Below are 27809 nucleotides of genomic sequence, written 5' to 3' on the forward strand. Positions count from 1 at the left end.
CCCTTTGATAATACCTACATACCGCAGTACCTGTTTGATCCCGAGATATTCAAAGAGAGAAGACGTATACATCATATACATCGTCTAGAATTACGAGTTAATCAGTCGTCACAATACGAGTTGTCGTCATCATCATCCATCCATGTCCTCGTCGTACTTCCTGTAATGCCTCGTTATTCTCACCAGATTCAGCTACTCGAAGAGCTGATGCGCTTAAGAGAGGACGGATGGTAACAGTTGAAAACCCGAGAGCTGCAAAGATCTGCAAAAGCGACATCATTACTTTATATTCAGTTTCCACGTCTCTGGGTTCCTGCCGTGCATCTGGCCTGCATCTTCCGTTCGACGAGAGACTTCGCTATTACGTACGAGAATCGTGAACCCCTGGCGGAGCCTGCACACGACCACCAATCCAATATTTACTTAGCGTACGATTCCAGTTACGGTAGCTGGTTTCCGATTCGGCGGACGCGACGGGAAAAAAAAAGAACTACAGCGAACTACATCACACTTAGATCCACGTTCCTTGCGGTCCTTGCGGCCTGCGGCCCCGCCAGACTGATTAATTGCTATAATAGGGTAACGGATATTTCCTTTTAGTAACGGGAACTGTTTAAAAAGTCGGCTCTAGCTCGACCTCGTGTAATGATGATGGTTCCGAGATCTTTTTTATACTCACGAAAACAAACCGTGTCCCCAACCTCCCTAACGGCTGCGACACCGAAGGTATCTTCACCTAAGAGAAAGGATGCACCATCGACGGAGAAGGACGTCGCCTCTTCTAAGTCCGTCAACACTAAAATAAACTCAAAAGAGCGAACCATGGGTAAGCGGAAAGGTTTACAACCAGATAGGTTGTCTCCACTAAGCGGGAGCCCGCCAAGTGCGACAACGACAAATGTTGTCGCGCGACCAAATACCCCTTCGAGCGCCGTACAGATCCCCATTAGATCAAAGCATGACACCGCGCATTCGCACAGGCCGCGACTCCATACGCACGCGCATCGAGCTAACTCTTCTCCAAATCGAAACTCTCGAGATGTACACTCACCTGATGCTATCCCGCCGTCGGTGGCGGCATTGCTTGCCATCACTACTATTCCCCCACCTAAAAGACGTGGGGGATCACGACAAAGGCAATCTAGGGACTCGTCTAGAGATTCACGGATGACGGTAAACTCGATTGTACCTCGGTCTCAAGTATCAGAGAAAGAGTTAAGCCGGGAACTGAGTGAAGAATTCGCACAAGATTTAAGCGATATCAGCTTCACGTCTTATGGTCGCAGCCCGATGGAAGTTTTACTCAGCCCGCCGGACGAGCTCGACGAGGATGAGGCATCTTCAAATAGCGATAGCGCATTCGCATCACCATTCTCAACCCGCGCAGCATCATTCGACAGTATACCGTCTCTAGGCGATTCGTTTGGAACTAGTCTAGTTACTTCTATCGATTCTCCCGTTACCCCACGCGGGAGAAGGATACGACCGCCTCGACGGTCGCTAGAGCCGGTGTCTTCACCTCCTGGTCAACATTTAGAACATCCGCTTTCTACTAAGAGTACCCTGGACGTTGACGAGCTTGATTTTAGAGTTTTCACACCAAAACCAAGCCCAACCGAGCAGAAACAGACTACTGGGCTCACACCACTTAAATCCGTCTTCAAGTCGAATTTGACGGCGTCGCTTCGTGCATTGCGTTCTGCCGCCCGATCATTATCTAGTTTCACTTCTTCGTCGATACCTCCAGATGATTTCCTTACTAGATCTATACTCACAATCGACCCGCGAGTCCCATTCACCGACGAGAGAATGCCTCCCGTCCTAGGAGAAGAACCCAGCGAAGCCATGCGTCGTTATCTAAATCCGACCAGCGTACGGCCAGAATCGCGCGTACGGTCAACATTTCGCAGTTATACAGCATCTATTCAGATGCAAACCTATAAAGTACAACGATCAAGGAGTACCCCGGCAGCTAGTCGTTCAGGCGGTCAAGCGGGCAATTCTAACAAATCACCGAACGCGTACGTCTTTCCACCGGGTCCTCGCCAGCGGGAGATTCGGGAGAACTCGGATTTCATTCGAATTGCTGTCTTAGAACACCTAATGCGCAAGCGTGGTAAATTAGACGACCAACGTGAAGGACACGCACGGTGGCTTCTACCGCCAAGAAAATCTACAACAAGACCCTACGAGATTAGACCTGATGGTGTCCCCGCGAGATGGGTTGCACTTTCACAGGACGTCATCTAAATTCGGATGGAATAGGCATTACCCGCTCGGCACTCTCCATCATCAGCATACCGCTACGATATTACATTACGATCATCGAGACAGCAAAATATATGACTACGCTAGAGCGCGCTCGTGGAGATAATTATAAATCGAATTTTGAGGGTTCAATATTGTGGGCTACCAATTTTGGCTAACAAGTGGTCGGGAGTGGATGGAGGTGAAAAGAAAGGACTTTGTCCCACATCCTACGTCAACGGCGAATACCGACAAAAGCATTAGCTTCGACTTCCACGAATCCTAGCCATTTTATTACTCCATCTTGCCGACATCGCCAGTCTAACGAGATCCACAATATCATTCTGGAATGTGCAATCTCAACAACGCTATGATACATAGTTAAGAGCTTTGTGGGGTATATTCCCTGCCTCTTTCTTTTCCCGAGTCAAGGGCATTGCCGAGGAATACTTCGACATGCGACCTAAGCGACTTGATTAAATTTTCACGACCGGGTTAGGATGGGTAGTGGTTTATTTCATCCTCTCAAATTGTCGAATTGTGTATCCCTTGGGTTGTCGCATGCACAGCACATAAGAGTGCATTATCTCGCAGGGCCTTCCAATCAATCAAGTCTATGACGACCGTGAAGCCCCGCAACATCAATTTTGGCGGCCACGAGATAGATCTTTCTCAAGTTTAGATTTCTTCTAGACCCACGAAAGATGGAACGTTCCTGAATGGTGGAACATATCAGCGGTCAGAACAAAAAATTGCGCATCCGACAATGCCATCCCGCGCTCTTTGACATTTATGTCGAAACAGAGTACATTATGCATATGACCAGTCTGGTTTTCATCGCGTAGCTGTTGCTACGTTGATATTGAGTTTCTTTCTATATTATGTACCATTACCAAAATACCCTTGGCAATTTTCTTTCCTTTTTTTCATGTTACGATTTAGTACGGATTCATGTTTGTTTCTTAACACTTCACTCACAGCATCAGGCGAGCGAATTTTTGATACGCATTTGGGAGGAGTGGGACAGCTTCTATTCTTGAACGCATTGAGGAGGCATTATTCGGATAGGTTGGGTAGCCATTGCATTGCCCGGCGTTGGACTTGAAGGTCAAATTTTTTTAATACATTGGGCAGCTTGAAGCGGCATAAATGGGGGTTCAGACACCTGAGACGTACGATTGTGCGCGCATTGCGGAAATTTAGATCCGCCCTAGAAGACGCAGGGACTTTTGGGCCACTTTGGACCCTAAAGAGGGTTTGAGACTGTATTCATCCTGCATGAGTGCCCAACTAGGAAGGAGATTGGAACAGTGATAACACGACGAGGAATTTGGTAGATCCTAGAAATCAGAGGCAGATGCACTCAGGTGCTCTAGACGGGGCGTGAGCCCTAGAGCAAAGCAAGCGATTTGCAAAACAATTTAGGTAGCAAAACTTGGGAATTTGAGGGTGCTATTTCACCCACAAATTACTATATGAATCAAATATATACACAAGTCTTTAAACACTATTAAGTGATATCGACCTACCTAAGTCAAATCTCATAGAAAGTGGACACTCACTCATAAGTCTGGAGTGGAATATGCATGTATTTATCCTACTACGGTTAATATTGTCTCAGATTAGATTCTTATAAGTGACGTAGTGAAAATACTACCCACTACATAGCTTGTGAGTGACGAGACGCAGTATACTTAGGAATTACTAGTAGTTATATTGGATTTATAGATAGATTAGGTATCTAGTGTATTTCCACTCAATGACATTACCTACTTATCACAAACACTTTGCTAGATTATATTTTCAGCAAGACTAATTACCTTGACACGCGACAACTCGGCATGTTATCTAATCGAATAAGATCTCGAATAAGAAGTGAGACATTAGTGTTACCTATGTCTCACCACGTCTCGTGTCCCCCCTTACAGTATGTCACCAACCATAATATACATACATACATACAAACCCAAAGCTTTCACAACAGGAACGCTTATGCCCTTTAGGCAATCATTCACGAGACCTTCTAAACGCGGGGTGAATATGAGTGTAAGAGATCAAAAACAAAAGTACCATATGTGAGTGCTTTCATCAAGCTACGTAGATATCAAAATATACGAGTGAGTACCTACCTAGGTACCTATACATATGCTTATCCAAGCTAGAAGATATCATTTCCCAAGCAAACTTATACTCGCTAATAACGCCCACCCAACGGACCACACGCGTCAACACTATCCACCGCGCGCGCAATTCCTTAAGCAATGTAATCCCGATACACCTTCTTAGCATCGCGGCGCACCCTCCGCCCAGCCTTACGAATACCCCTCCAGACCTTCTCCGTCGTCGCAATCTCGCGCTTCTCGCCGGTAGTCGCAGCAGCAGACCTCACATGGTCCGCCATCCAAGCAGCCCACTCCCAGGGGGACGTCGAGCCGCCGGGCAGCGAGTTGAAGTACTCCCAACCGGCCACGCCGCCGAACGTCGGGTTCTCGCCCGTGAGCTCCTGGAGAACGGGGGCCTCGTTGTCCAAGCTGACGAAGCCGTACCCGTTGGACGGGTCGGTGACCAAGCCCATGACTACTTTTTCGGCGGGGAAGCCGTCGTCGAGGATGGCTTCGTAGTCGCCGGCGCTGCTGGCGTCGCCCCATCCGTAGTAGAACTGCGCGTTGTAGAAGGCGATGGAGCTGCCGCGCTGTTGCTCTAGGTCGAAGTAGTTGAAGCCGCTGAGGTTGCCGCCGCCTTCGGTCAATGCGGAAGCTACGGGGGCGAGGGAGATGATGAAGTCGTTGCCGAAGTCCTTCTTGAGTCTGTCGATCAGCCGGATGACGCCGTCTAATGAAAAGTTCTCCTCAACATCCAGGTCCAGACCCTGCAGGTTGTAGGTGCCGATCATGTCGTGTAGTGGGGCGTAGAACTTCTCAAACGAGGCGTCGTCGCCGTCAAGACGCTGGTAGGAACCTGCGGCAGCACCGCCCAGCATACCCATCACAGTAACACCCTTGGCCTGTAGCTGTGCTGCGTCAGTCCAGACTGCGTCGAACATGGCGTTGTCAGGGGGTTCGTTGTTAAGGTGGATGGTGGCGTCATCTTGGATGTGGATGGCGGCGATCAGGACATGGGTGACAGAAACTTCAGGGGCACTGTCGACGAGCGGTAGTAGCGAGATATGCGCTGTGGCACTATTGTTGGCTTGGGTCGTCTGGTAGTAGATGACGACGCGGTGGTCGTTAGCTACTGCTGCCAAGGCACATGCCGCCGGGACGAGGAGCGGCATGAACCTCGCCATCCAGGTGGATACTTTGCAAAACAGCATCTTGAACAGCTGTTATCACCACTCTTTCTTGTCGAAGGCTGTAAGGTAAGCTGCTGGGTGCCCGTAGAATATGAGGGGCCTATAGATGTTGATTTGACTATGGCAGAGCTTCCTCTAGTCTGAGCTGCTCGGGACTCGTCTCTCTCTAAGTACCTGAGGTTTAGCTCGCAGTTCGAATAAGCTCTTGCTGCGTGGATCCTCTAGGATAGGGCTATGCATCGAGGGAGCGCAGCAAGCTACCTTAAGTAGCATCTAGAGAGGCGGTATGGCGGCTGCTCCGTTTCACAGGATCTACATAGTATATAATTGAGTAGACATGGGTAATGCCGGACGATCGGTTGAAACATTTTGTCAGCACGGGGAAGAGTTTGTCATGGCTGGCGTCGGTATGCAGGTAACCTATTTCCTGCGAACAGCTCGACGGCTACTTGCCATGATGCCTGTCGAGAAATCCACTTTGACGCGGGAGTTTATGAGGTCGACCAATAGAACGAGGTGCCTCGCGCGCAGCTAACGAGAAGGGCAGGTAGTTCATTTGGAGATCGATTGACCCCGTCACATCTGCATCTGGGCTCCTCCTGCGATAGGAAAATATAGTCGAGAGTGCTATTTATTTCTTGGTCGGACCAGGTGATGAATGCATGGCTGTCGAAAGGGTTCTATTATATCAACCAGAAGCACTCGAGTCGGGCCTTTCTAACCTTGCTCTGTAGTAATTCAGTATGTATTGCTGCCTGTTGCCTACTGCATTCGCGGAAGTACGGATGCTTCCCAACTATACCAATGCCGTAATGGTGGGATATTTAGACTTAAGTAGGTATATGTGTGTATGTATGTAGGTATGCATACATTATCTCCGAACATGAACTTCGGTCAGCATCACGTCTTTCACCGCATGTGATATGTTACCGTCTTGATCATATCGGGTATCATTATTGGCATGAGGAGAAGGTGGTGATACAATCGGTCAAGGTGACGTAGCATTGTATTAGTCCGACAGCTTTGAAACTGAAAATAGCTAGTTAATTCCGTTGTATGCTATTTATTATTCACGGCTGGGATCGATATATTCAGATTAACAAAGTCGAGCAGGAGATTTCGTTAATGATCGGGTAAGAACTAAAAATCCTCCAGGGGCGACGCTAAGTCATCTATTCTTGGATATACACTAAAGCTTCGCCCTAGCAGCCTTAGGAATATTATGTAATCTCATTGGTTCATGCTTATTTAAGGTGGGTTTTCGCGTGATCCATCTGGGGAAATCCTAACTTCTGATGTAACGACTAATTTGACCATGTAACCTCTCACCTGCACTTTCGAGTCCCTTGAATTTAGATTTTATCAAACAAACTATCACGAGAATAAACCAGGTTTAAATGTCCTTGACGATATTGATTAAGCGAGATGAAGAGGTTTGATATAAGTTGCTTTACCGTAAATCCTAATCGGCAAGCTTCTCGGCCCGTTAATGCTAAATCTAACTTGACTCGAAAATATCTTATGCTCTAGGGAAATAACGAGAGTCCCAATATCTTATAGTGCTTAAACTATCTCAGCAATGCAGATCTGCTATATAACTATTCAAACTCTACAACTTATCTTACTTGACAGATACGCACCCACGGCATTCACGGGAAGGTTATACGATAGATTTGTGACTTTTTTATTTTTTATTTTTTAGGTATTTTCACTGTAAAGGATGTGTATAAGCTTTTTGTCTTCTAAGTTATATTTGCATTTCTGGTAGATTTAGTTGATAATAATTCTGTAAATATCAGGTTTTGTATTCCTCAACAGGAACTTCAGCACAGCTCCTGTAATTGGCAACATCTAACATCTCTGCTAGATGTAGGTACCTTAGGTGTACCGAAGTGAATGGAAGTAATGTACATAAGGTAAGATCTGATGCGGCACTTGGAAGCTGCTTACTAGATTTGGTCAATTTTTATCGATAAGATGCGTTAGCTTCTAACGCTAATTTTATTGACTCACCGGGTCTGCGTCTGCGTCATTCGTCATTTGTAATTCCAGAGCTTCATTGCATATTTCAACCAGTTTGTGGCGTCGGGTGGTTTACAAAGAGCCTCAATTTATCACCTCAATTTTTTATCTACGCTGGTGCCTATTTCATCTTACCTAACTGTTTTTACTCTGCGCATTGTTTTTTATTTCTGAAATTGTTACCTCCCGTGCAAGTCCCCATGCGCCTTCTTTTGCGCCAATAATTATATATCTAAGTTTCCCAATCCCCCTTCTTTGTTCTCTTACGCCGGCACATATTGAAGCTTTGACGTAGCCCGCCTGTTATTTTCCAGATTCCCGTTTTTAGCTCTATGGCAGTTTCATTTTACCAGATCTCACCATGACGCCTACTCCTACTCATGAGGATAGACCGAAGGCAGAGTCGGACAATGCGCGGCAGTCCGACGGGTTAATTACTGAACAGACTACTACGATCGTACAGGAAGCCTCCGCTGCCGACCCTGGATTAGAAAATGGTACTATCGATATTAAAGACGAGGACTCCGCTCTGAGGAACCTTACAGCAGGCGTGCGCGATCAGGATGACCTCGAGCGAGATATTACCTTCAAAGCGAACCTTGCCTTGATCGAGGCTGAAGATAAGCGAGACGAAAAACGTATAGAGAAGGTGCAGGCCACTATACAAAAGCTCAATGCCCAGAAGAAGACGCAAGAGGAGCAGTTCCGGAAAGCAATTGGTAGACCTAAACTAAAGCAGACTCTACGAGAGAAAATCGCACGAATAGACGCAGAAATTGAACTAGCAAATAAAGACATAGTAGATTTCCGCGCTCGCATCGAGGGACGACATCAAGATAATGAACATGCCGAACACATTCAGGGTGGGAACAAGAAGTTGCCCAATGAGACTCACCGTGAATTTTTAATCCGTACCGGGAAAATCACGCCCTTTGCGAATTTCGGGGGACCTCGACCTCAGGGAGTTGAGGGAGAATTAGCGGACGCTTTGATCGACGCAGAGGACGAGGCTGCGGCAGAGCAGTTGGAGGAGCAAGATGGTTATGAGCCACAATCTCACCAAAATCTACGTGCGCCTGGGTTTGACGAGAATCCCAGTTTAGCCATAGCAGCGGCAGAGACCGAATTCTCGTTGCGCCCACGAAAGAAGCGAAGAGTGCAGCGTGATGTCGTATCATCGGATGAATTTGCACCGCATGCTTCTTCTGATGCGCTCGATGCGGATTCTATTGTTGGCCAGGAGTCGGAAGACTCCGAGCTCGAACGACCTCGTAAAAAGTCTAAGAAGGTAGCAAAGGACGACGGTAAGGTAGATCTCAGTCAGATTGACGATGGAAACGAGGCTAGTTATCAGGCTCGACTTGCAGACTGGGTGGACAGGCGTGGCAAAGCCAGACGCCAAAGGCGACAAGAAAGAAAGGAAGAAGGACATGATGAAGTTGATAGCGGAGATGAAGAAGAGTGGTTCAAACCTTCTCCAGACCATACCGACCATCACTTCGAAAACGACTTAAAGTTACCCGGCGATATATACCCTGCTCTGTTTGACTATCAGAAGACCGGGGTGAAGTGGCTAGCCGAGCTTTATTACCAAAAAGTAGGGGGCATTGTTGGTGACGAGATGGGCCTCGGAAAGACTATCCAACTCATCTCATTTGTCGCCACTCTGCATCATAGCAAGCAGCTTGACAAACCAGTCATCGTTGTGGCACCAGCTACTGTCTTGAGACAGTGGGTAAACGAATTCCATCGCTGGTGGCCTCCCCTCCGCGTGTCAATTCTCCATTCGTCTGGTAGTGGTATGCTCAATATGAGAGCTGAGGGTAAGATTGAAGATGAAGAAGAGATGTGGGATGAAAGAGAAAACAAGGGGGTTAACAAAGCTGCCAAGAAGATTGTGGATCGAGTGGTCAAACAGGGTCATGTTCTAGTCACCACCTACGCCGGCTTGCAGACGTACGGACGGATCCTAACCCCTATCGAATGGGGCTACGCAGTCTTAGACGAAGGCCACAAGATCCGAAATCCAAATAGCGCGGTCACGGTATATTGCAAGGAGTTGCGGACGCCAAATCGAGTCATTCTTTCCGGTACTCCGATGCAAAACAATCTCATGGAATTGTGGTCATTGTTTGACTTTATCTTCCCAATGCGACTAGGGACGCTTGTTGATTTCCGTAACCAGTTCGAAATACCTATACGATTAGGAGGCTATGCAAATGCTACAAATCTCCAAATCATGACAGCTCAGAAATGTGCCGAAATATTGAAGGACACAATAAGCCCATTTCTACTTCAACGATTGAAAGTCGATGTTGCAGCCGATCTCCCGAAAAAGAAGGAACAGGTTCTTTTTTGTAACCTTACAAGACCTCAGCGTGATGCCTACGAGTTCTTCCTCCAGTCAAAAGAAATGGGCGCTATTCTTGTCGGATCAAGGAATTCACTTTATGGAATTGACGTCCTCCGAAAGATTTGCAACCACCCTGACCTAGTTGATCCTGGATTAAAGATAAAAGAAGGCTACGAATGGGGAGTCTCTAAGAAATCCGGCAAGATGCAGATTGTAGAAGCGCTTCTCCAAATGTGGAAACGATTCGGACATAAGACTCTTCTATTCAGTCAAGGTATTCAAATGCTTGATATCCTTGAGGCATTTGTAAGGCGCCTAGGGTATATCAATTACCTGCGAATGGATGGTGGCACTGCTATTAAAGATAGACAGAGCCTCGTTGACCAATTTAATAATACCCCAGAAATTGATCTCTTTTTACTAACCACAAAGGTTGGCGGCTTAGGAGTGAACTTGACTGGCGCAAATCGGGTTATTATCTTTGACCCCGATTGGAATCCTTCAACAGATGTTCAGGCTCGGGAGCGAGCATGGCGTCTTGGTCAGAAGAAAGAGGTTACAATCTACCGACTCATGACTGCTGGTACGATCGAAGAGAAGATGTACCATCGCCAGATCTTCAAACAATTCTTAAGCAACAAGGTATTAAAAGACCCGAAACAGCGTACTACTTTCCAGCTCCAGGATCTCCATGACCTCTTTACGCTAGGGTCTTCTGGAGATAAGGTGACAGAAACAGGGAAGTTATTCGAAGGCTCGGAAGTTCAGTTTAATAATACTTCAACTAAAGATGGCCCGAGTCAGAAGGCTAGCGAGGCAGCAGAGCCTATGGAGATACAAAGTAAATCAGCTATTGAAGACGGTGATCGTGATCTCCATTCTATAGCAGGTGTAGCTGCTCTCGAGGACTATGAGCCTGACCCCGATACAAAGCCGGCGCCGACAGAGGAAGACCGGATCATGGAAGGTCTTTTTGCCCGCTCTGGTGTACATTCGGCACTCGAACATGATAAAATAGTCAACGGTAAGAAACAATTGAGAGCCGACCCAAGATTACTTCAGCAAGAAGCAGATCGCGTGGCGGCACAGGCAGCTGCATCCCTTCGACGAGCAGGTGAGCAGACGCACTCGGTGCCTATTGGCACTGTTACCTGGACCGGTGAAGTAGGCGAGGCCGGTAGACCATCTAACATCCGTAGGGGTCGCGGCGGCCCCGGTTCAGCTAGTATATTAGCCGGATTAGCTGATAGGCAAGGACTGAGCTCACCCGCAGGTAGTTCTCGCTCAGGATCAGCAACGCCCACACCAGCCAGAGGAACAAACTTAGGGGCTAAAGATTTCGCGAAGATGATTCCGGAATTCATCAAAGCCCACGGAGGCAAGGTCCCCACGAAACTACTGGTTGATCATTTCAACCAATTTTGTATTACGAAGAAGCAGTCTGGCGACTTCAAGACCGCCCTGGACCGGGTTGCTCAGATGGAGAAAAGGGGGTCTACTATGAGGGGTATCTGGGCCCTGAAACCAGGACACTGATTGATCGGTGTCGACATAATTATTGATCTAAGAATAGCTTTGATTTAAAATAGCGGATTCCGAGGGCGAGTCTTCATGATCGGTTTAGCAAGGTGTTACGGTACGGTCTATATACATTAGCATAGCACAGGTACATTTATGTTCACTAGAGCTTAGGAATAGTTGCTCCAATTAGCGTTATGGATTTATCTTAATCAAAACTATAATTCCTACGAGATGTTCATAACAATGCTACGCGAGTTCCAACAAATCACGTAGGGAGATGATAATATAAGTATATGGTTTTCGTTGGATCAATGTTTTCTCATTTCTATAGCCGTGCCAAAAGGCATCATGTGACAATAAGCATAGCTACCCGAAGTATCATGGAGACCAGGCATGTCTTATTCTTTTGTAGATGCACGCCGTTCTCCTCGTAATTGTCAACGCCACAGAGATGAAGAAGTCCTCGTGCCAACCCTTGATTCCGCCGATCATTGCTGGATCGCCCACCAAAACCACCAGCCGCAGCTGGTTGATGTATAGGTGAATATAGCGCGATCACAGACGACGACCACGGCGACCACCCTTTCTGCGGGTGCTGTCGGAGGGAGTGGGGGTCACGTCCTCGATACGGCCGATCTTCATGCCGGAACGGGCAAGAGCACGGAGAGCAGACTGGGCACCGGGACCGGGGGTCTTGGTACCGTTACCACCGGTAGCACGGATCTTGATGTGGAGGGCGTTGATGCCAAGCTCCTTGCAGCGGGCGGCGACGTCCTGAGCTGCCAACATGGCGGCGTAGGGGGAGGACTCGTCACGATCGGCCTTGACCTTCATACCACCAGTAACTCGGGTGATGGTTTCGCGGCCACTGGAATCACCCAGAATGTTAGCCTATGAACCATACACACGAAATTTTTTAAGAGGAGATATATAGAGGTCATATGTATATTATAAGTATAGCGAGAGAAGGGCGTAGAATTCGTTCCTCCTCATTCGCTTATACCTCATAACCTCGAGACAATAGGGATTGATTTCGAGAAAATTGTTTAGACGAACCTGAGATCGGTGACATGGACGAAAGTGTCGTTGAAAGAGGCGAAGATACGAGCAACGCCAAAGACGAGCTCACCTGTGAACGCGGGGTACGTTAGCAAACTTGACGATGTCTTACACTTTCAAGAGGATCTTGACTCACCTTCACGGACCTGAGGTCCGAGGGAGATGTTCTCCTGAGCAGGACGGGTGGTCTTCTTGGGAGGCATTGTGAATGATCTTTTGGTGTTGGTGGGGGGAGGAGTTGGACTTCGGGGTTGACGGTTGTTGAAATGAAGCTTGACCGCGGGTTTTTTCCTCGAGAGAAATCGATCGTTCACAATAATTCAGTGTGTTTATTTGTGGGGTGGAAGAGAAGCGCAAAAAGGCGGCGGTGGGAAACGGCAGAAATAATTAAAAGTGGATTAACCCTAACACCTTTCCACTTCTCGCTTGGGGCGGTGTACTAAGTAAATAGCCCACAGCTTTGACCCAACCCCCGTCTAAACTCTTTTTGGTCACACCAACTAAAGAGTCCCGCACTAAAACTTTACCAAATTTTCTCGTGCCTTTTCTGAATTTTTCTATCCTTTTCACATCCCAAACCCGAGTCGACAACCCAGGACCAAACGGCCATCACCCAATTCGACAACAATGGCTGCTACTACGTATGATATACCTTCCTAGTTTCTTGTTCTTGAACGAGCGAAACGATATCCGGTCCTATGGATTTTGCAGATTGTCGTGGTCTTCTCGGCTGGATTGCCTTGTTCTTTTGAACACCTGAAAAATGGTGTGAAAGAGACATCGCAAGCCAGCTCGATCTTTCCCAGACTTCTCCCTCTGTTTTTCAGGCTTGATACATAGCTTGGATACAGAGAGATGTTGCTCTGGGGTGTTGGAGATGAAGGCCTAGCCCTTCTCTCTTAAATTTATCTGCCGCTTTCACTATCAGCAGACGGTCAAGAAATTGCTGTCAATTTAGCTGGTATAGAGCGAGCATATATCTTGAACTTATGTTCGAGGCGTTGTCGGATGAGGGGGAATGCTATGAATATAGTCGCACTTCTCGAAAGAGGTTACAGGCTCTAGCATCTCACCGATTAAAAATTTTCCCACCGAGTTAGCTACCGCTGAGAATGTCGCGTGCAGTCGGCAATTCTCCAACCGGGGCTCTATTCATGCATTCATGTATGATTGTGGACTACGTACTAATCTGATTTGACAACAGTTCCGTCCCTACCAAGGACCAGGTCCTCGTCCCCGAGACCCTCCTCAAGAAGCGCAAGAGCCAGGAGAAAGCTCGCGCTGAGAAGTCCGCTGAGCTTGAGCAGCGCAAGAAGGTTAGTCATTTCTATTAAGTAAAAAAATAAAATAACGACGTGATGCATAAAACCATTTGCAACTAGACAAAGTCAATGCTGTTGCAAAATACCATCTTTCGGGTCTGATCGACAAATCTATACATATATTGTCATATGCTTCTATGTACATGAATTATAAGCTGACATAGATATATAGCTCAACAAGGAGAAGCGCTCCGTCATCTTCAAGCGTGCTGAGAAGTACGTCAAGGAGTACCGCGATGCGGAGCGTGAGAAGGTCCGCCTCAACCGCCTCGCCAAGCAGGAGGGCAGCTTCCACGTCCCTGCCGAGGAGAAGTTGATCTTCGTTATCCGAATCAAGGGGTATGTTTATTCCAACATTTCCAACGTAATCAACCATTTTCTAACGAACGAATAGTATCAACAAGATTGCCCCTAAGCCCCGCAAGATCCTCCAGCTCCTCCGTCTCCTCCAGATCAACAACGGTATCTTCGTCCGTATCACCAAGGCCACCGCCGAGATGATCAAGATCGTCGAGCCGTGGGTTGCTTACGGTTACCCCAACCTAAAGAGCGTCAAGGAGCTCATCTACAAGCGCGGATACGGCAAGATCAACAAGCAGCGCATTCCCCTCACCGACAACTCTATCATCGAGGAGAACCTCGGCCAATACGGTATTGTCTGCATTGAGGATCTCGTTCACGAGATCTACACTGTCGGCCCCAACTTCAAGCAGGCCTCCAACTTCCTATGGCCCTTCAAGCTCAGCAACCCCAACGGTGGTTTCCGAACGCGCAAGTTCAAGCACTTCATCGAGGGTGGCGACCTTGGCAACCGAGAGGACAAGATCAACTCCCTCATCCGACAGATGAACTAAGTTAAGGGTTATGGGTTAAAAGGGTCTGGTATTAGGGGGTTTGCTTCTATGCATGGTTCACGGCGTTCATAAAAGCTTCGGATGCTACCAATGAATTGAGACTTTATGATGATGGCAACCCCATACTTTCGCCTGTCCTTAGCTGTCTAGTCGTGAATAGTAGCATGAATAGTAGTATACTTCTTATGAAGCCTTACCAGGATATTGCCGCCAGTCTTCAAGTACCTTCTAATCCTTAGCTCATAATAAGTCACCGCCATCTAAGTACTATAATAAAGCTTATGATGGTAGGTACATAGGGCGCATTATACCAGAGAAGTGTTTACTGAAATAAACCTAGCGTAAGTTCTTGCTTATATGAGCTCATTCGTATTATCACCTACAGTAATATAAAAAACTTGGACCGCCTAGGAGAAAGTCGAGATTGTGATTTATATAATCAATGTATTCTATGTTCATGTCGACACGGTCCTCGTAGTATGCCGTGATAGTAGAATATACAGTTGCCTTCCAATGAAAATTACGATACCACCGCCAATTTCCGCGGATCTCATCCCCCCCTCTTCCCTCTTTCCTCTTTCATGCAAATATTCTAATATAAACTGTGAATGATAGACAAATATACACAAGAACCCTCGGCCAAACAGGGAAACATCTAAGTACCTAAAGACCTAAGGCGGAAATGCTATATTTTGATGTCGAAGCTAGTGCCGCAGCCGCAACTACTTGAAGCAAGTGGGTTATCTACGATCTTAAACTGGCTCCCAATCAGCTCCATCGTGTAGTCCACCTTACTCCCCTTCAGCAGCTCTAAACTCGGCGAGTCTAGGATGATCTTGGGCGGCGCGGAGGCATCGGTAGAAGAAGGAGGATCGTCTTTCACAAACGCGAAGATAGTATCGTCCTCACCGATGCTAGGCGCGGAAGGCGCGGCGCTGGTGGTTGTCGAGGGCGTGATTTCGGCGGTGGTCTTTTGTCCCTCTTGGTTGGCGGGGGTGGGAGGGGTAGATGAGGTTTCGGGAGGCGGGTGCGCGGATGTTGTCGAGTCCGGGGTGGAGGGCAGGGAGGGCGGGAGAGAGGTTAGCGACATTAGGTATTGGAACCCGTGACACCCGCCGGATTCGACGGAGATGCGCAGCGCTAGGTTGGGGTTTTTGTCTTTGACCATGATTTGCGAGAGTTTCTGGAGTGGGGGGAATGAGGGGGTTTTGTTAGCTAGAGTCGCGACAGAGGAAGTAGGAAGAGTAGACAAAAAAAATGTGTGAAAGACGTGAAAGACTCACGTTGGCGGCGCGCGGTGTAATCTCCAAGACCATATCGTTGCCATCCTCGTCCTTCTGCGGGTTATACACGACTTGGGTCTTGCGCCAGGGCGCCGTGGCGCTGAAATGTCGTCGGGCAGTACTATACGGGACATGCGATATAACGCTCCTGTCATTCCGGACCCGGGGATTCCGCGCCCGACCACGGATGTCCCGTGCGAGGTGGAAAGCTCGGGTCCGCGGCGGTAGCAACACATCGAGAATAGACGTGTTGCTGCTGCTGCTGCTGCTGCTACCTATAGGCGATGACGATGCGCATAGCAAGCGCACGAATAACCTCGCAGCTGAGGGGGAGGACCCGTGGGTGCAGCGTACGGCGAGCGGAGGCGGCATTTTCGGGGCTGGGGAGGTTAAGCGTTGCCGGAGAAGATGTGGGCGTTTCTAAGCAAGTAAGAGATTATTCTTTTTTCTTTTTTTTTTTTTTTTCGTAGGTGGGATGATGTCAAGGGTCAGTTTAAGCTCGGCGAAAAGCGGCACAGAAGCCAATTGTGTTGGTGCGGGTTGACGGGTACGGTTTGCGGCATTAGTAATAGGATAGCCAATTATGTAACCGCGATTGTAAATGCAGGAACGTTGATTATAGTAAGTTCATAGAATTGGAAAAGTGACACGGAAGGTTCACCTCAAGCAAGGTGAGAATTCGGTTAAGAGAGTATATGGTATATGCATTGGTAAGGACATTATACAAGTAACATGATTAATAAAACTATTTATACTTTTCTCGTTCTTTCAACATTTAGAAGTGTGTTCTAACTTCACCACGATTAAAGGTATTGAAAAGTTATACTTATGAGCAGCAACTATCAAGGCTGTGTGAATGAATAAGGCTTTCTCCAACTCATCCCCAATCTCAATTGGGCTTATTAGAGATAAATTATCGAGCTCCATTTTCATATAAGTCGACATGATGTTAAGTTGTAGAGAAAAGAGGAGAAACCTCAATTGAGGCGGAGGATGATACTCTTCAAATTCCCATACTCGCTGAGGTAAAGAGGAGAATCAAACCCCCATCCCTAGCATCGATAAACATCATCAAGTAATATATTGACGCTTACTTTAGTCCCCTAAAATAAGAAACCCCCCTTTTTATCTCATCTGGACCCCTAGATGATCATATCTCAATCCGGCATCCCGTCGTGGCTATTATCAAGCTTTACTCCGACGTCAAGGGCTTAGATATCATCCATCCCACGCCTAGCAGACAAAAGAGATATTGAGGCATCTCGGCGTTTGCTGTCGGCGATTACGTGCTAGCGAGGAGCAAGCTCATCAGAGACATTTATTTCTTATCGAGCACGTCTGTCTAGCTCAGATGCCAGGAATGTAATTTACATGTTGTCTGCGTTATTGACCCTCTAGCGTGCATCGCTCCCGCCGGAAACAGGTCGTTCCGCGGGAGTACTCGTTCCCCTTTTCCCTTAGGTATCATGCAGGCACGCGGATACCTCGACGGGGCGCGGCCTACGTGCCGGACATGATTGAATTGGGGACTTCTGGCCGTCGATTTCGCATATCCTCCTTTTTACCCGCGATCCAGTACGACGACGTCCTTATTTTACCGGCTATATGGGCCACGGATTCCCAGCACCCAACCGCCCTCCCCCCCACGAGCAGGGCCCGCATCTCGAGATATATTGCCTGCCGGGCGAAAAGAAAACACCCTGCACGCTGAAATATTTTTTGATTAAATCTCCTACCAGAGACAGGGTTCGAAGTGGAGGTATTTGGAATCAAAGGTAGAGGCTAAGGGGTTACAAAAGAGCACTTGCGCCCAGCTAGCTTAGCCGTCGTGTGAGACACACGGACTCGATATAAGCGCTTCGATAATTTCTCCCTCACGACTAGAATATATACTCTTTACTTTTTAATCACCACTAGCACCGTCAAAATGTACGCGCAAATCCTCCCTCTCGCCGCCCTGGCCGCCACCGTCTCCGGCCACGGTCTGATAACAACGCCTACACCCCGCGGCCCAGGCGACGCATCCTCCGCTGCATGCGGGTCCTCCGTCGTCGCCAACATCAAGGGCGACCTGACCTCGCACGTCGAAGGGCTACCCGAGCTCGCCGCCAAGGACACGGGGTACCACGGCGAGCTCTGCAACCTCTGGCTATGCCGTGGCCTGCAGTACGCCGACAACGCGGCCAACGTGCAAGCCTACAAGCCCGGCCAGGTAGTCTCCATCGAGGTGGAACTGACGATCCCGCACGCCGGCGCCGCCAACGTGTCTATCGTCGACACCAAGACTAACACCATCATCGGCGAACCTCTGCTCAACTGGCCTGCCGGCTACGCCGACGAGCGCCAGTTCTACGCTCACCAGACCCCTGCCAACCAGACCAAGTTCGACGTTACTATCCCCGAGGACCTCGGCTCCAAGTGCGCTGATGCTGGTTCTTGTGTAAGTTGACCTTGAGACTTGAGGTGTCGTATTGTGTTATGTTACGTTGTAGCTAATAGAGCGTGTATAGGTCCTTCAGTGGTGGTGGTACGGAACGGGAGCGAAGCAGACCTACGAGAGCTGCATCGACTTCACCGCGTAAGGGCCGCCGTATCGACGATACTAGTGAGGCGTGCAGGGGTATTTTGGGCAGAAACAATATATATTGGAATAGATGTGAATAGATATATATCTTAAAAGAAATATTGAATATCAGTGTCAACCATAACTACCTTTCAAATGAGCCAGTGTTATATGGGCATCAACGGCACTATTATTGGAAGCTTATACAAACATCATCTATACTATGAAGACTGAAGAAAGTTATGTTTTCAATATTTTATTCTGTTTATGAACTACTCGAGGAAATATTTTGGTACTGCAAATAACAGGACGAAAGCAAATTATATAAAAGCGCGGATACTCCTGAACACATCACGGATCGTCCCAAGATATAACCCCAAACCTCCCTATTTTCCCTCGTTACTTGTATACGACGTTACGTGAAATAGCGTCCCCGATATTAAGTCGAGTGAGCCGGCCCCGGTCATCCTCAATACCTACAAATTTCCACATCCCGTCCCATACAACACCCCATCCCCATCCCCTATCCCGACAGTTAATTCACAAGTTAGTATGGTGGGTTAGGTCCACCGATTGAGGAAGGAGGAGGATATTCCGACTCGGGTCGTCCACCCGCCACGGAGCCCGATCGTCCATCACCGAAGTGCTTCTTGCGCAGGGCAGCAAGACGCTTCTTCTTAGTCATGGTGTTAATATACGTGCCGATGGTGAAGGCGACGACGTTAAAGAAGGGAACCCAAGCGGCTTCAGGTAGGAAGGCCTGTGCAAAAGCAAGGCACAGCGGCGAGCTAATCCAAGATACCTTCATGACCTTCATAAAACTGACGCGTACCGTTGCTCGGACCTGGTGATAGGTTCGGGCACCGGCGATGAGAGCCATAGCGACGAGGTAGACAGTGTTTTGGATTGGAGCAACCTAGTTGATGCACGTCAGTCATGCAGTTAGTTTAGGTGGCGGTCTGGGGGAACGCACTATAAGGTTGCTGATAAGAATCTGGAGAATCTTGGCACGGAGACTCGTGCGACCCTTGAAGGCCTTTTGAAGACACCAGATCAGGAAGTGGCCTAAGGGCGCGCTGACCAGGGCGCCGTATGCCGCCATCTTTGGGACACGGGCCGTGAAATAGTTTCCATGCTTGTTGCGGTCTCTAGCTAGCCATGACGCGAGAAGCTCTTGTAGACCAGCGAGGGTTCCAGCCGTGAGCATCTTAGTCCGCATCGGATTTTTCTCCAGCTGATTGATGTAGGCCTAGTAAAAAGCCGAGGTCAGCTTGGTTGCGACTCGGCGAATCTTAAAAGTTAATGGCAAAAAGACACGACGTACCATTAAGTAGCCCCTCGTGCCGGCGTTTCGTTTACCTCCAGTGATCGCGGTACCGATCGCCTCTGCGATGGGATGCTTGCCGGTCGTACCTGGGAGAGGACCGTCACGAGGAATGTGCGCGAGAGCGCCGGGCACGGTCTCGGTCGCATGGCGGATCGTTTCTTTCTCGATCTTAAGCGACATGATCGCCTGAGTTTAATCGATAACAGATGGTCTAGTCCAGAAAGTCTAAAGCAAGAATCGTGTCAGTGATGAAAGTGCGGTCGGGAAAGAAAGGTGTTCTAGTGTGGACGGCGGGTACTTGGGGACTCTGTTGGTGTCAATTGATTTGTTTACCTTGAGCTGACGGGGGGGGCCTCGGTAGGATTATTTCGGATTTCGGGACGTGAATTTTACAGGCTTTCGCGTATCTATCAATCAAAGCATAAGAATATTCTCGCAAGTAGAAGAAATGATAGCTAGCATTCTACATGAGGGCAGAAGTCACCGGGAGGGAATTGCGGGTCTTTGGAAACTCATCCGTATCGGTCGGGTTTGAAAGTTGAACAATAGGATGTAGATTTGGTGGCAGATTGTGGAAGATGTGGAGGAGGTTGGTGAGGATGAGGTTGGACAAGGTTGGACAACAGGTCGGGCAAGTCTGGGGCCCTGGGGCCGCCAGCACCTGCTGAACCTTGCTGGGACCTGGGCTGGGACCTGTCTGGGTACCTTCCTCTCCTTGCACTTTCATTCGCCATAGTTCCCTCTCATTCGCTCGTAAAGTCGCGACCAGGAGATGACCACGCCTGGGTGGATCCTTTGCTTTTTTAGTAACCTTGAACCAAGGGGGATCAAGGGGGGGGACCATTACTGCACGACAGCTGCGACCCATAAAATCCACAAAACACTCGGGCTCGATCTATCTTGACCTTGAATGTGCTCCGCTCCTCATTGGTTCGATTAACCGGTATGTTCGTTCTTCCGTGGTCTGGCTACTGCTTCAGTACGAGTGCACATGTATTTTCCTTTTTCGGTACGCAGCAAGAACCACAAGAACCACAAGAACCACTAAGACCCAAAATCGCTTTACATGCACACCTTGGAGAATATACTCATATAATTGGTAGCTAATAGGATATGGAGAGATATCAGGTACGACTACAGCGTCTATCACGCCACTAATGCATCTAATGTGCCTAGGTACGTAGGGGCGTGAGAGTGAAAATGACGGTATGATATGACAAGTGATACCGTAAAATAGGGTTTAACCATGCGGCACAACCCACGAGTTCGGAAGCCAAAAGGAAACTCGGGGGAGGACGATGTTGTTGTGAATAGCTTCAACCGTGTACCTAGCCTGTCTAACGCTATGGGAATGAGCGAGTTTACCTGTTGAGTAATTCGTGGTTGCTATTCTACCTAGGTAGGTAATCTAAGGCAGCACCTACCTAAAATTTGCCCACATAGTTTCATCGCCTACATGCACGGAAGTACATACCTAGTAGGTACCTATATAGGTATATGTTAGGCACCTAGGAAGGTCCGTACGCACCCAGTCAAACTAGCAATCGGAATAAACATTCGTAATTATTTCATCACTAGTTCTCCAGTCTCCAAAGAGTCCAAGTAACTTTGCGTCCTTGCGTTCTTGCCCCTCCATCTATCCACAAATTCACATCTCCGTCCGTGGGTCTCGAGTCTCAACATTCATTTTAGGTAATTTTGACTTATAAAGTCCAGCATATCAAGTACAGAATTTCTTGAAGAGCACTTTCGTTTTTACTTTTGCTCTACGAAGCGTATTTTTCTCCCGTCAATACCACTTTCGTTAGTATTGATAGTAGTGAGGGGAAATATCAGTCATTTTGACTGCTCTATTACTAAAATACTTTCGTCACTAAATGCATTCAACCCAGGTATTCTTTTCACGGTGAACCAGCATCTACCTTTCTATTTCATCCCGACACAAAACACTGCACTGCACTGCACTGCAACTTCTACCCAGCATTATCTTTCTTTTGGTATATCCTCACGTATTAATACTAAAGCCATGAAGAATGTATATCGACAGGGTCCAGGGGCGCAGGAGGCCCAGAAAGCCTTATCGCCTATACCACGACTACACCGTTTAACACAAACTACGCAACAACCTCAACAACCACGTTTTCGCAACTCATGTTCCCACCTAACTATGACGCGTATTTTCGATACCGCTTTAACTTGTCCTCTGTGCGGTAAACCAGGCCAGTAGGGATGGCTCTGGCAATGCACCGATGATCGAGACCTTCTCATCGAAGACGCCATCGAGAAGCAACACGGGGTAAGTTCCCCCTTCATTTCAACATTCTCTATAGCACACGTAATAGCTGACTAGCCTTTTTAGGTGTGCTTTGATACCATTGGGGTAGAACTCGTTAAGCAGTTGAAGAAGGTTCGACCTCGAAGTCCTCGAAGCAGATCAGAGAGGTACAGCGTATTTGAAGAGTTCGCGAGTGGGCGTTTAACGGGCTATACGCCTGACCAAATCCTCGCCGTCGTCTCGCAAAGGGATGAGGTATGTATTATTTTGCCAGGATATAAGAACAATATACATACTAATATATAAATTAGGTCCGTAGTCTTGCGCGGGCAGCATCACCAACGTCATCCACAATCGACCCGCCACCAGGATTCCAGTTTAGTGAAGGTACAGCACCCTGGGTTCCTGGTTGGAATGAGGAATGTCGTTTCATATCCTGTCAGAGCTGTCGTCCTTCATGCGAACTAAGATCCTATATAAGTTTAGATGGTATCGCGAACGGCGATATACCACCTACTGCAGCCGTTGGCTTCGGTTTCAACCGCTTGTCATCTAGGCCAGTTATCCACCCAGACAGGCTGAAAAATATTGGCCTGAGGGCTGTACCTTGGGTATGACAACGTCACTTTTATTATCCCGTATCCATTGCTAACCTCAGTATCAGCCATTAGCTCATCGTAGACCGGCATCCTCTGTTGGCTCATGGCATAGTTCATGGAACAAGTCATGGGAAAATTTGTCTCTTGCTGACGATCAAGAGAACGAGACCGAGTACGTTGAACACGTTGAGCACGTTGAACACGTTGAACACGTTGAACACGTTGAAGATGTTGAGTCTGTCCAATCCCAGTCCCCAGAAATTGGCCTGATCACCAAACGTGCAACCTCGGGCAACCTTACAAATCCCACTACCAACGGTACCAACGGTACTATCCCGTCAGTCCGATCCGCTACTCGAGTTTCATTTGAGGAGAATGTTAAGTCTGCAGTATCTGTTAGACACTCGATATCTCTCCTTCCTCCCATACAAGAAGAACAGGCGTGTCCCCGCAAGCGCTCCCAAATAATGGGAGAGGAGGTGAAGGAATCTTCAGGAGTTGACCATGGCGTGACAGTCTCGAAGAAGGGTGCTGACTTAGAACTGTCTGATGTCATCACTCAGCTATAGTCGGAGGTATGTCATCGCTGGAACGATGCTCGGTTGGTCGTAAGCATCATGCGCTGGCTTCACCGGAAGAACGTTTGCCTAATACTATAGGATATGGACGGTGTTCTTGACTAGCCGCTAGTCTTTGTGTACAAACCACTTGGTTTTAATAATTCGACGGCAGATTTAGTTCCTAGCGCTAGTTAGTAGCTTTTAATTGATATGATTTTCATAAATATTATTGTCTTTTTATTGTTCTTTCTCTGGTCTATGAATTTCTTGTCTTAGGTTTACAATGTTATGACCTCAATACATATGCAACTAGCCGGAGAATTGTTGATAATTGCACGTGATAGTCTGAGGCTTACATAGGTACTTGCCTAAGTAGGCAAGATCCGAGGGTTATTAGGTGGTTAGTGCTTTTGAGACGCTAGAATGTTTCACAAGCTTTACCAAATCAAAACGATGGATCGGTGGTTGGGGTATACCCTTACATCCAATCGATATTTAATTGGCCTTTACCAGTGGAGATCTTTTGTAAAGCCTATTCGAATCTTAAAAGGGAATAGTAGATCCGTATCTAGACGCAATTCGGTACATCGTAATATCCCGGAAAGCCTCTAAAGGTTGCAAGGCTACGAAAACTGTCATAAGTCGTTCGATGTTCAATACCGATGGATCATGAACAGCTTCAAGGCTGGTTGTTGTAAGCATTCTTTACGCATGGTGTCGTCTTTTACAGGCTCGCGACAAGTTCCGACAGAATGGCTACGACGAGTTACGGAAGACCAATCGGAACCACCGAGACTTTATGCTTGGCGACTTACAAACTTAGCTGATGGCGCAAATTACGCGCGTAAATCGCTTGAGGTGGGAGAAGAAATACCAAACTCAGACGATGAGCGCCACCGCATTTATATCCTAGGCGTCGGGAACATCGGTCGGCTATATGCGAGCTTTCTTGCTAAGAATAATCCCCGGCCGCCGATTACCTTGGTCGTCCATCGGAGAGAACTCCTAGACCAGTGGAACGCCCGTCCGGGTATCGAGCTGGTGCGCGACGATGGTAGGATAGAGCGAAACCCCGCGTTCCGCATCGAATGGTGGACCGACGCTCAGCCCGCGCACGGCCCTGTTAGGGAACCGGGCTCGGGCTGCGGTATCAGCAATCTAATCATAGCCACCAAGGCCCCGGATGCTATCCCGCAGGTCGACCGCGCGAGACGGTATCTCGGCGGCGGCTCGACCGTCGCGTTCGCGCAAAACGGCATGTGTAAGCTCTGGCCGCCGCTGGGAGAGGCGTACGTCGCGGCGCGGTTCGGCAAAGGTGGGGGTCCGCGCTGGCTTGCGTGTGTGACGACCCATGGCGTCACGTCGCTCGAGCCATTCCGTAGCGTCCATGCGTCGCCTGCGGACGTGCGTGTAGGGTCTGTGATGGTGCGCGGTGGGGACGGCTGGGATGGCAATGGCAATGGTAATGGTAATGATGGAGATAAAGATCAAGATGATTACCTGGCCGAGCAGATCGTCGGTGCGCCGGGGTTAGCTGCGCGGAGAGTCGCGACGCGGGAGCTGTGGGTGGCGCAGCTGGAGAAGCTGGTGGTTAATGCGGTTATTAATCCGCTGACGGCGGTGCTGAGGTGTAAGAACGGGGAGGTTTTTGAGGAGCGCGGGGATGGGTTGGGGGATGTGGTTGAGATGTTGGTGGAGGAGGCGAGTCGCACGCTGAGAGCGCTGGTGGGACATCGGAGTAGTGAGGGCATATTACGTGCGCAAGATGATGCAGTGATAGGGGCAGCTGGGGAAAAGAGTCTCGAAAGAACACGAGAAGAGCTTCTAGAAAGATTCTCTTCCGTGCGATTGCGTACAATGCTCTACAGTGTTGGTGAGAAGGTGGCGGCGAACACGAGCTCGATGCTACAGGACGTGCAGGCCGGCAAGAAGACCGAGATCGAGGACTTCAACGGCTGGCTCGTGGAGACGGCGCGGTATCTTGGTGACGAAGGACTGCCTGTCAACGAGAAGTTGATTTCGTTGGTTGAAGATGGGGCGGTGCGGACAAGAGGTGAGTTGGTTAAAGAGCTTCGAGACAGTCGGGGGTAGGTTGAGTTGTGCATGTGTGTATGCGTCTATGAGATTGTATATTATTATAATGTATAAATATTCATGAATTGGAGTTGGTTAAGGGTAATGGCGGTAGATGAAGTACTTTCGGCACTCTTCATCTCTGCTAGAGTCACTTGTTATAGTAGTCCTTTTCACCTTTTTTTAGGATTAATTACATCTAGGTGTTCGACATAGCATTATATTTCAACGACAAGTTAATATAAATTATTACAACAGGCAGACTATCAAGCATCTACTTTACGAACCGGATGGACCAGACTGAATGTGAAGATAAAGAGATTGAACTATTAAATGCCTGTCTTTCTATTTCTCACAAGGGCGTTACGCGCCCCTTATATACTAGATATACCCCTGTAACTACTCCTAACCCACTTGTACAAGCTGAACTATGATTCCTTTGCAGTTGTTGGCGACATCTAGAAAAAATTAATTAGATCTATAGTCCATTTACACCCATCGTTAAATGCTTTCCATCTACCTATACCGAACGTATAAGAACATGCCACTGCTTCTGGTTTCTCACTTTCTTATCAGCTGCCACTAGCTGGGGGTATCTCCAATTAGTCGTACTTCTCAGCCATCTTCTTGAGTATATAATGTAGACCATGTTCCAGCTCCTATGTCTTATACTCGAGCTTTTTATGCATGTTTTCGACCGATCGTTCAATCTCGTCCAGGGGATCTTTGGAAATACTAGTTCCTATTCTACTCTTGTTCATAGGTTGATCTTTCATATCTATAAGTAGTTCCAAGCAGCTCATACGCTGTTTCCAGCCTTCATGTTATGTATGCACTCCGTGGCATTGTGATACTTAGTACGGGAGGACCTCATAGTAAAAGGGTATGCTGTGAGGTTCATTCGTATCTTGTTGTGGAGCTGTACACTCTGGAGCGAGGTGGATTGTTTTGTAATTGATAAATATAGTAGTAAGAAAGGTTGGCATTTCCAGTTCCACTTTGACGGTGTTGTAAGGAATTGTGACCAAGGGCGTCAGTAGCAGATCAGTAGAATATCGACGCAAGGCACTTCCATCGAGACTTTCCGTGGAAAGAGATGGCCTGGAGATGTGAAATTTAGGAAACGCGCAGGGTGTAAGGCAACAGTGAGGACATATCTGCTGCAATCCTATGAGTTAGGCTGCCGAGGACACATCTGCTAAGAGCATGACATACTCTCCGAGTTGAACAGCTTGCAAAGTAACGACACAACTGACGGTGTAGTGTTATTAGATAACCTCGATGAAGGGTCAATCTTAGGCGTAATTCAAGTGAAGGCTCGTTGGTTTTTTGAAGATAATATAGCTGTTAGTGCTTTGAGCTTCATCGTGGATAGAAAAAATAACCGTGGCTTTTTTACACAGTGTAGAACTTGTCAGGATTCTAGATGAGACATCTGAAACATAGGATAGGTTCAATATGTATAGGCGTAGACCTTCGTAGTTAGGTTAGAGTTGCTTGCGGGACAATGAAATTGTTTCCGTGCTATTTGGTTCCACCTCGTGATAGAACTGGTCTTGTATTTAGGGTATTGATTGGCGCGTCGCTCAATAGTGCGTCTCTAGCAAGTCATAACTCGCCTAAGTACCTAGTATTTCTAAGTCTTTAATAGTTTCAAGTTGTTACATGTAGTGTTTACGTTGTTGAGTAAGTCGGATTCAAGTCCTTGGCTTCTAATGTCAAGAAAACTATTTTTGAAACAATTAGATGAAGCTCTCCGTATATGAGCTTAACGATCAATAGCTATTCCCTTAGAGCTTCATCCGTAAAGATACTGCGACGTCTAGTAGGTATGAAGGTAACTAAGAGCTTTAACCCTGTATTCATTGTGTTATGATATGGTCATAAAATGATACTTGGTTCTATTAAAAGGAAGCAAAAGTACTAACTCACCGGTTAAAGTTTTCATTAATTGGGATAATATAGCATATAATACGGTATGGTAGAGTTGTCCTGGGGTAATATCTTATATAGTACGGTATAATTTTATTTTAGGGCTAGACGGTTCGAGAAAGTTATAATGTTGAGAGAGTGAATTTGGAATTTTCGAGGGTTAGAAATACGTCGCGAAGTACCATCAAATAATTATATACTCAGCTAGTATAGTTAGGGAAGTGTATATATACTAGTACAACGTACTAGCTGGTAGTTCTACCAGTAATAAATTATCAAGTTTCATATCATACCTGCCTCTTTTGAAAGAGAAAGACAAATACTTATATCGCGCTTCGGAAAGCTTCTATGCTGGTTTAATACTGTAAATTATAGTAATATAAGTCTCTCCTATATAGTATCCCATGATGTCCTTTAAGAGACTTACTACAAGGCTGTTGGGTTATCAATGTTGAAGGTTTTGTTTGTATATTAGTAGTACTGTTCTAAATAATACAGTGCCGTAGCTATACGTACGACGACGTATT

The 27809-nt window shown here is 47.5% G+C and overlaps 9 protein-coding genes across 9 annotated transcripts; 5 read left to right on the plus strand and 4 right to left on the minus strand.

The window, feature by feature from the left end:
• Positions 1-1167: 1167 nt before the first annotated feature.
• Positions 1168-2250, plus strand: GL218_01306 (uncharacterized protein; the record flags this gene model as incomplete). Its single annotated transcript, XM_033577770.1, has 1 exon — positions 1168-2250. The coding sequence occupies one exon, from the start codon at positions 1168-1170 to the stop codon at positions 2248-2250; it is 1083 nt and encodes a 360-aa protein (XP_033438713.1).
• A 2251-nt stretch (positions 2251-4501) lies between these two features.
• GL218_01307 (putative chitinase 3 protein) lies at positions 4502-5560 on the minus strand (the record flags this gene model as incomplete). The annotated part of the gene is made up of 1 exon (XM_033577771.1): positions 4502-5560. The coding sequence occupies one exon, from the start codon at positions 5558-5560 to the stop codon at positions 4502-4504; it is 1059 nt and encodes a 352-aa protein (XP_033438714.1).
• Positions 5561-7922: 2362 nt separating this feature from the next.
• On the plus strand, positions 7923-11450 carry GL218_01308 (DNA repair protein rhp26; the record flags this gene model as incomplete). The annotated part of the gene is made up of 1 exon (XM_033577772.1): positions 7923-11450. The coding sequence occupies one exon, from the start codon at positions 7923-7925 to the stop codon at positions 11448-11450; it is 3528 nt and encodes a 1175-aa protein (XP_033438715.1).
• A 540-nt stretch (positions 11451-11990) lies between these two features.
• On the minus strand, positions 11991-12697 carry GL218_01309 (40S ribosomal protein S14; the record flags this gene model as incomplete). Its single annotated transcript, XM_033577773.1, has 3 exons — positions 11991-12303; positions 12492-12564; positions 12631-12697. 3 exons carry the CDS (start codon positions 12695-12697, stop codon positions 11991-11993), a joined length of 453 nt encoding a protein of 150 aa, XP_033438716.1.
• A 424-nt stretch (positions 12698-13121) lies between these two features.
• On the plus strand, positions 13122-14670 carry GL218_01310 (60S ribosomal protein L7; the record flags this gene model as incomplete). The annotated part of the gene is made up of 4 exons (XM_033577774.1): positions 13122-13135; positions 13699-13810; positions 13989-14155; positions 14211-14670. The coding sequence occupies 4 exons, from the start codon at positions 13122-13124 to the stop codon at positions 14668-14670; spliced, it is 753 nt and encodes a 250-aa protein (XP_033437763.1).
• Positions 14671-15355: 685 nt separating this feature from the next.
• GL218_01311 (Iron-sulfur assembly protein 2) lies at positions 15356-16325 on the minus strand (the record flags this gene model as incomplete). The annotated part of the gene is made up of 2 exons (XM_033577775.1): positions 15356-15853; positions 15954-16325. The coding sequence occupies 2 exons, from the start codon at positions 16323-16325 to the stop codon at positions 15356-15358; spliced, it is 870 nt and encodes a 289-aa protein (XP_033437762.1).
• Positions 16326-17880: 1555 nt separating this feature from the next.
• On the plus strand, positions 17881-18535 carry GL218_01312 (putative chitin binding protein; the record flags this gene model as incomplete). Its single annotated transcript, XM_033577776.1, has 2 exons — positions 17881-18393; positions 18464-18535. The coding sequence occupies 2 exons, from the start codon at positions 17881-17883 to the stop codon at positions 18533-18535; spliced, it is 585 nt and encodes a 194-aa protein (XP_033437761.1).
• Positions 18536-19063: 528 nt separating this feature from the next.
• On the minus strand, positions 19064-20023 carry GL218_01313 (uncharacterized protein; the record flags this gene model as incomplete). The annotated part of the gene is made up of 3 exons (XM_033577777.1): positions 19064-19432; positions 19490-19765; positions 19841-20023. 3 exons carry the CDS (start codon positions 20021-20023, stop codon positions 19064-19066), a joined length of 828 nt encoding a protein of 275 aa, XP_033437760.1.
• A 3923-nt stretch (positions 20024-23946) lies between these two features.
• On the plus strand, positions 23947-25368 carry GL218_01314 (putative 2-dehydropantoate 2-reductase; the record flags this gene model as incomplete). The annotated part of the gene is made up of 1 exon (XM_033577778.1): positions 23947-25368. One exon carries the CDS (start codon positions 23947-23949, stop codon positions 25366-25368), a length of 1422 nt encoding a protein of 473 aa, XP_033437759.1.
• Between the last annotated feature and the right edge of the window lie 2441 nt (positions 25369-27809).

This window comes from Daldinia childiae (assembly GCF_008694065.1).
Source record: "Daldinia childiae strain JS-1345 chromosome Unknown Scaffold2, whole genome shotgun sequence".
Lineage (NCBI taxonomy): Eukaryota > Fungi > Ascomycota > Sordariomycetes > Xylariales > Hypoxylaceae > Daldinia > Daldinia childiae.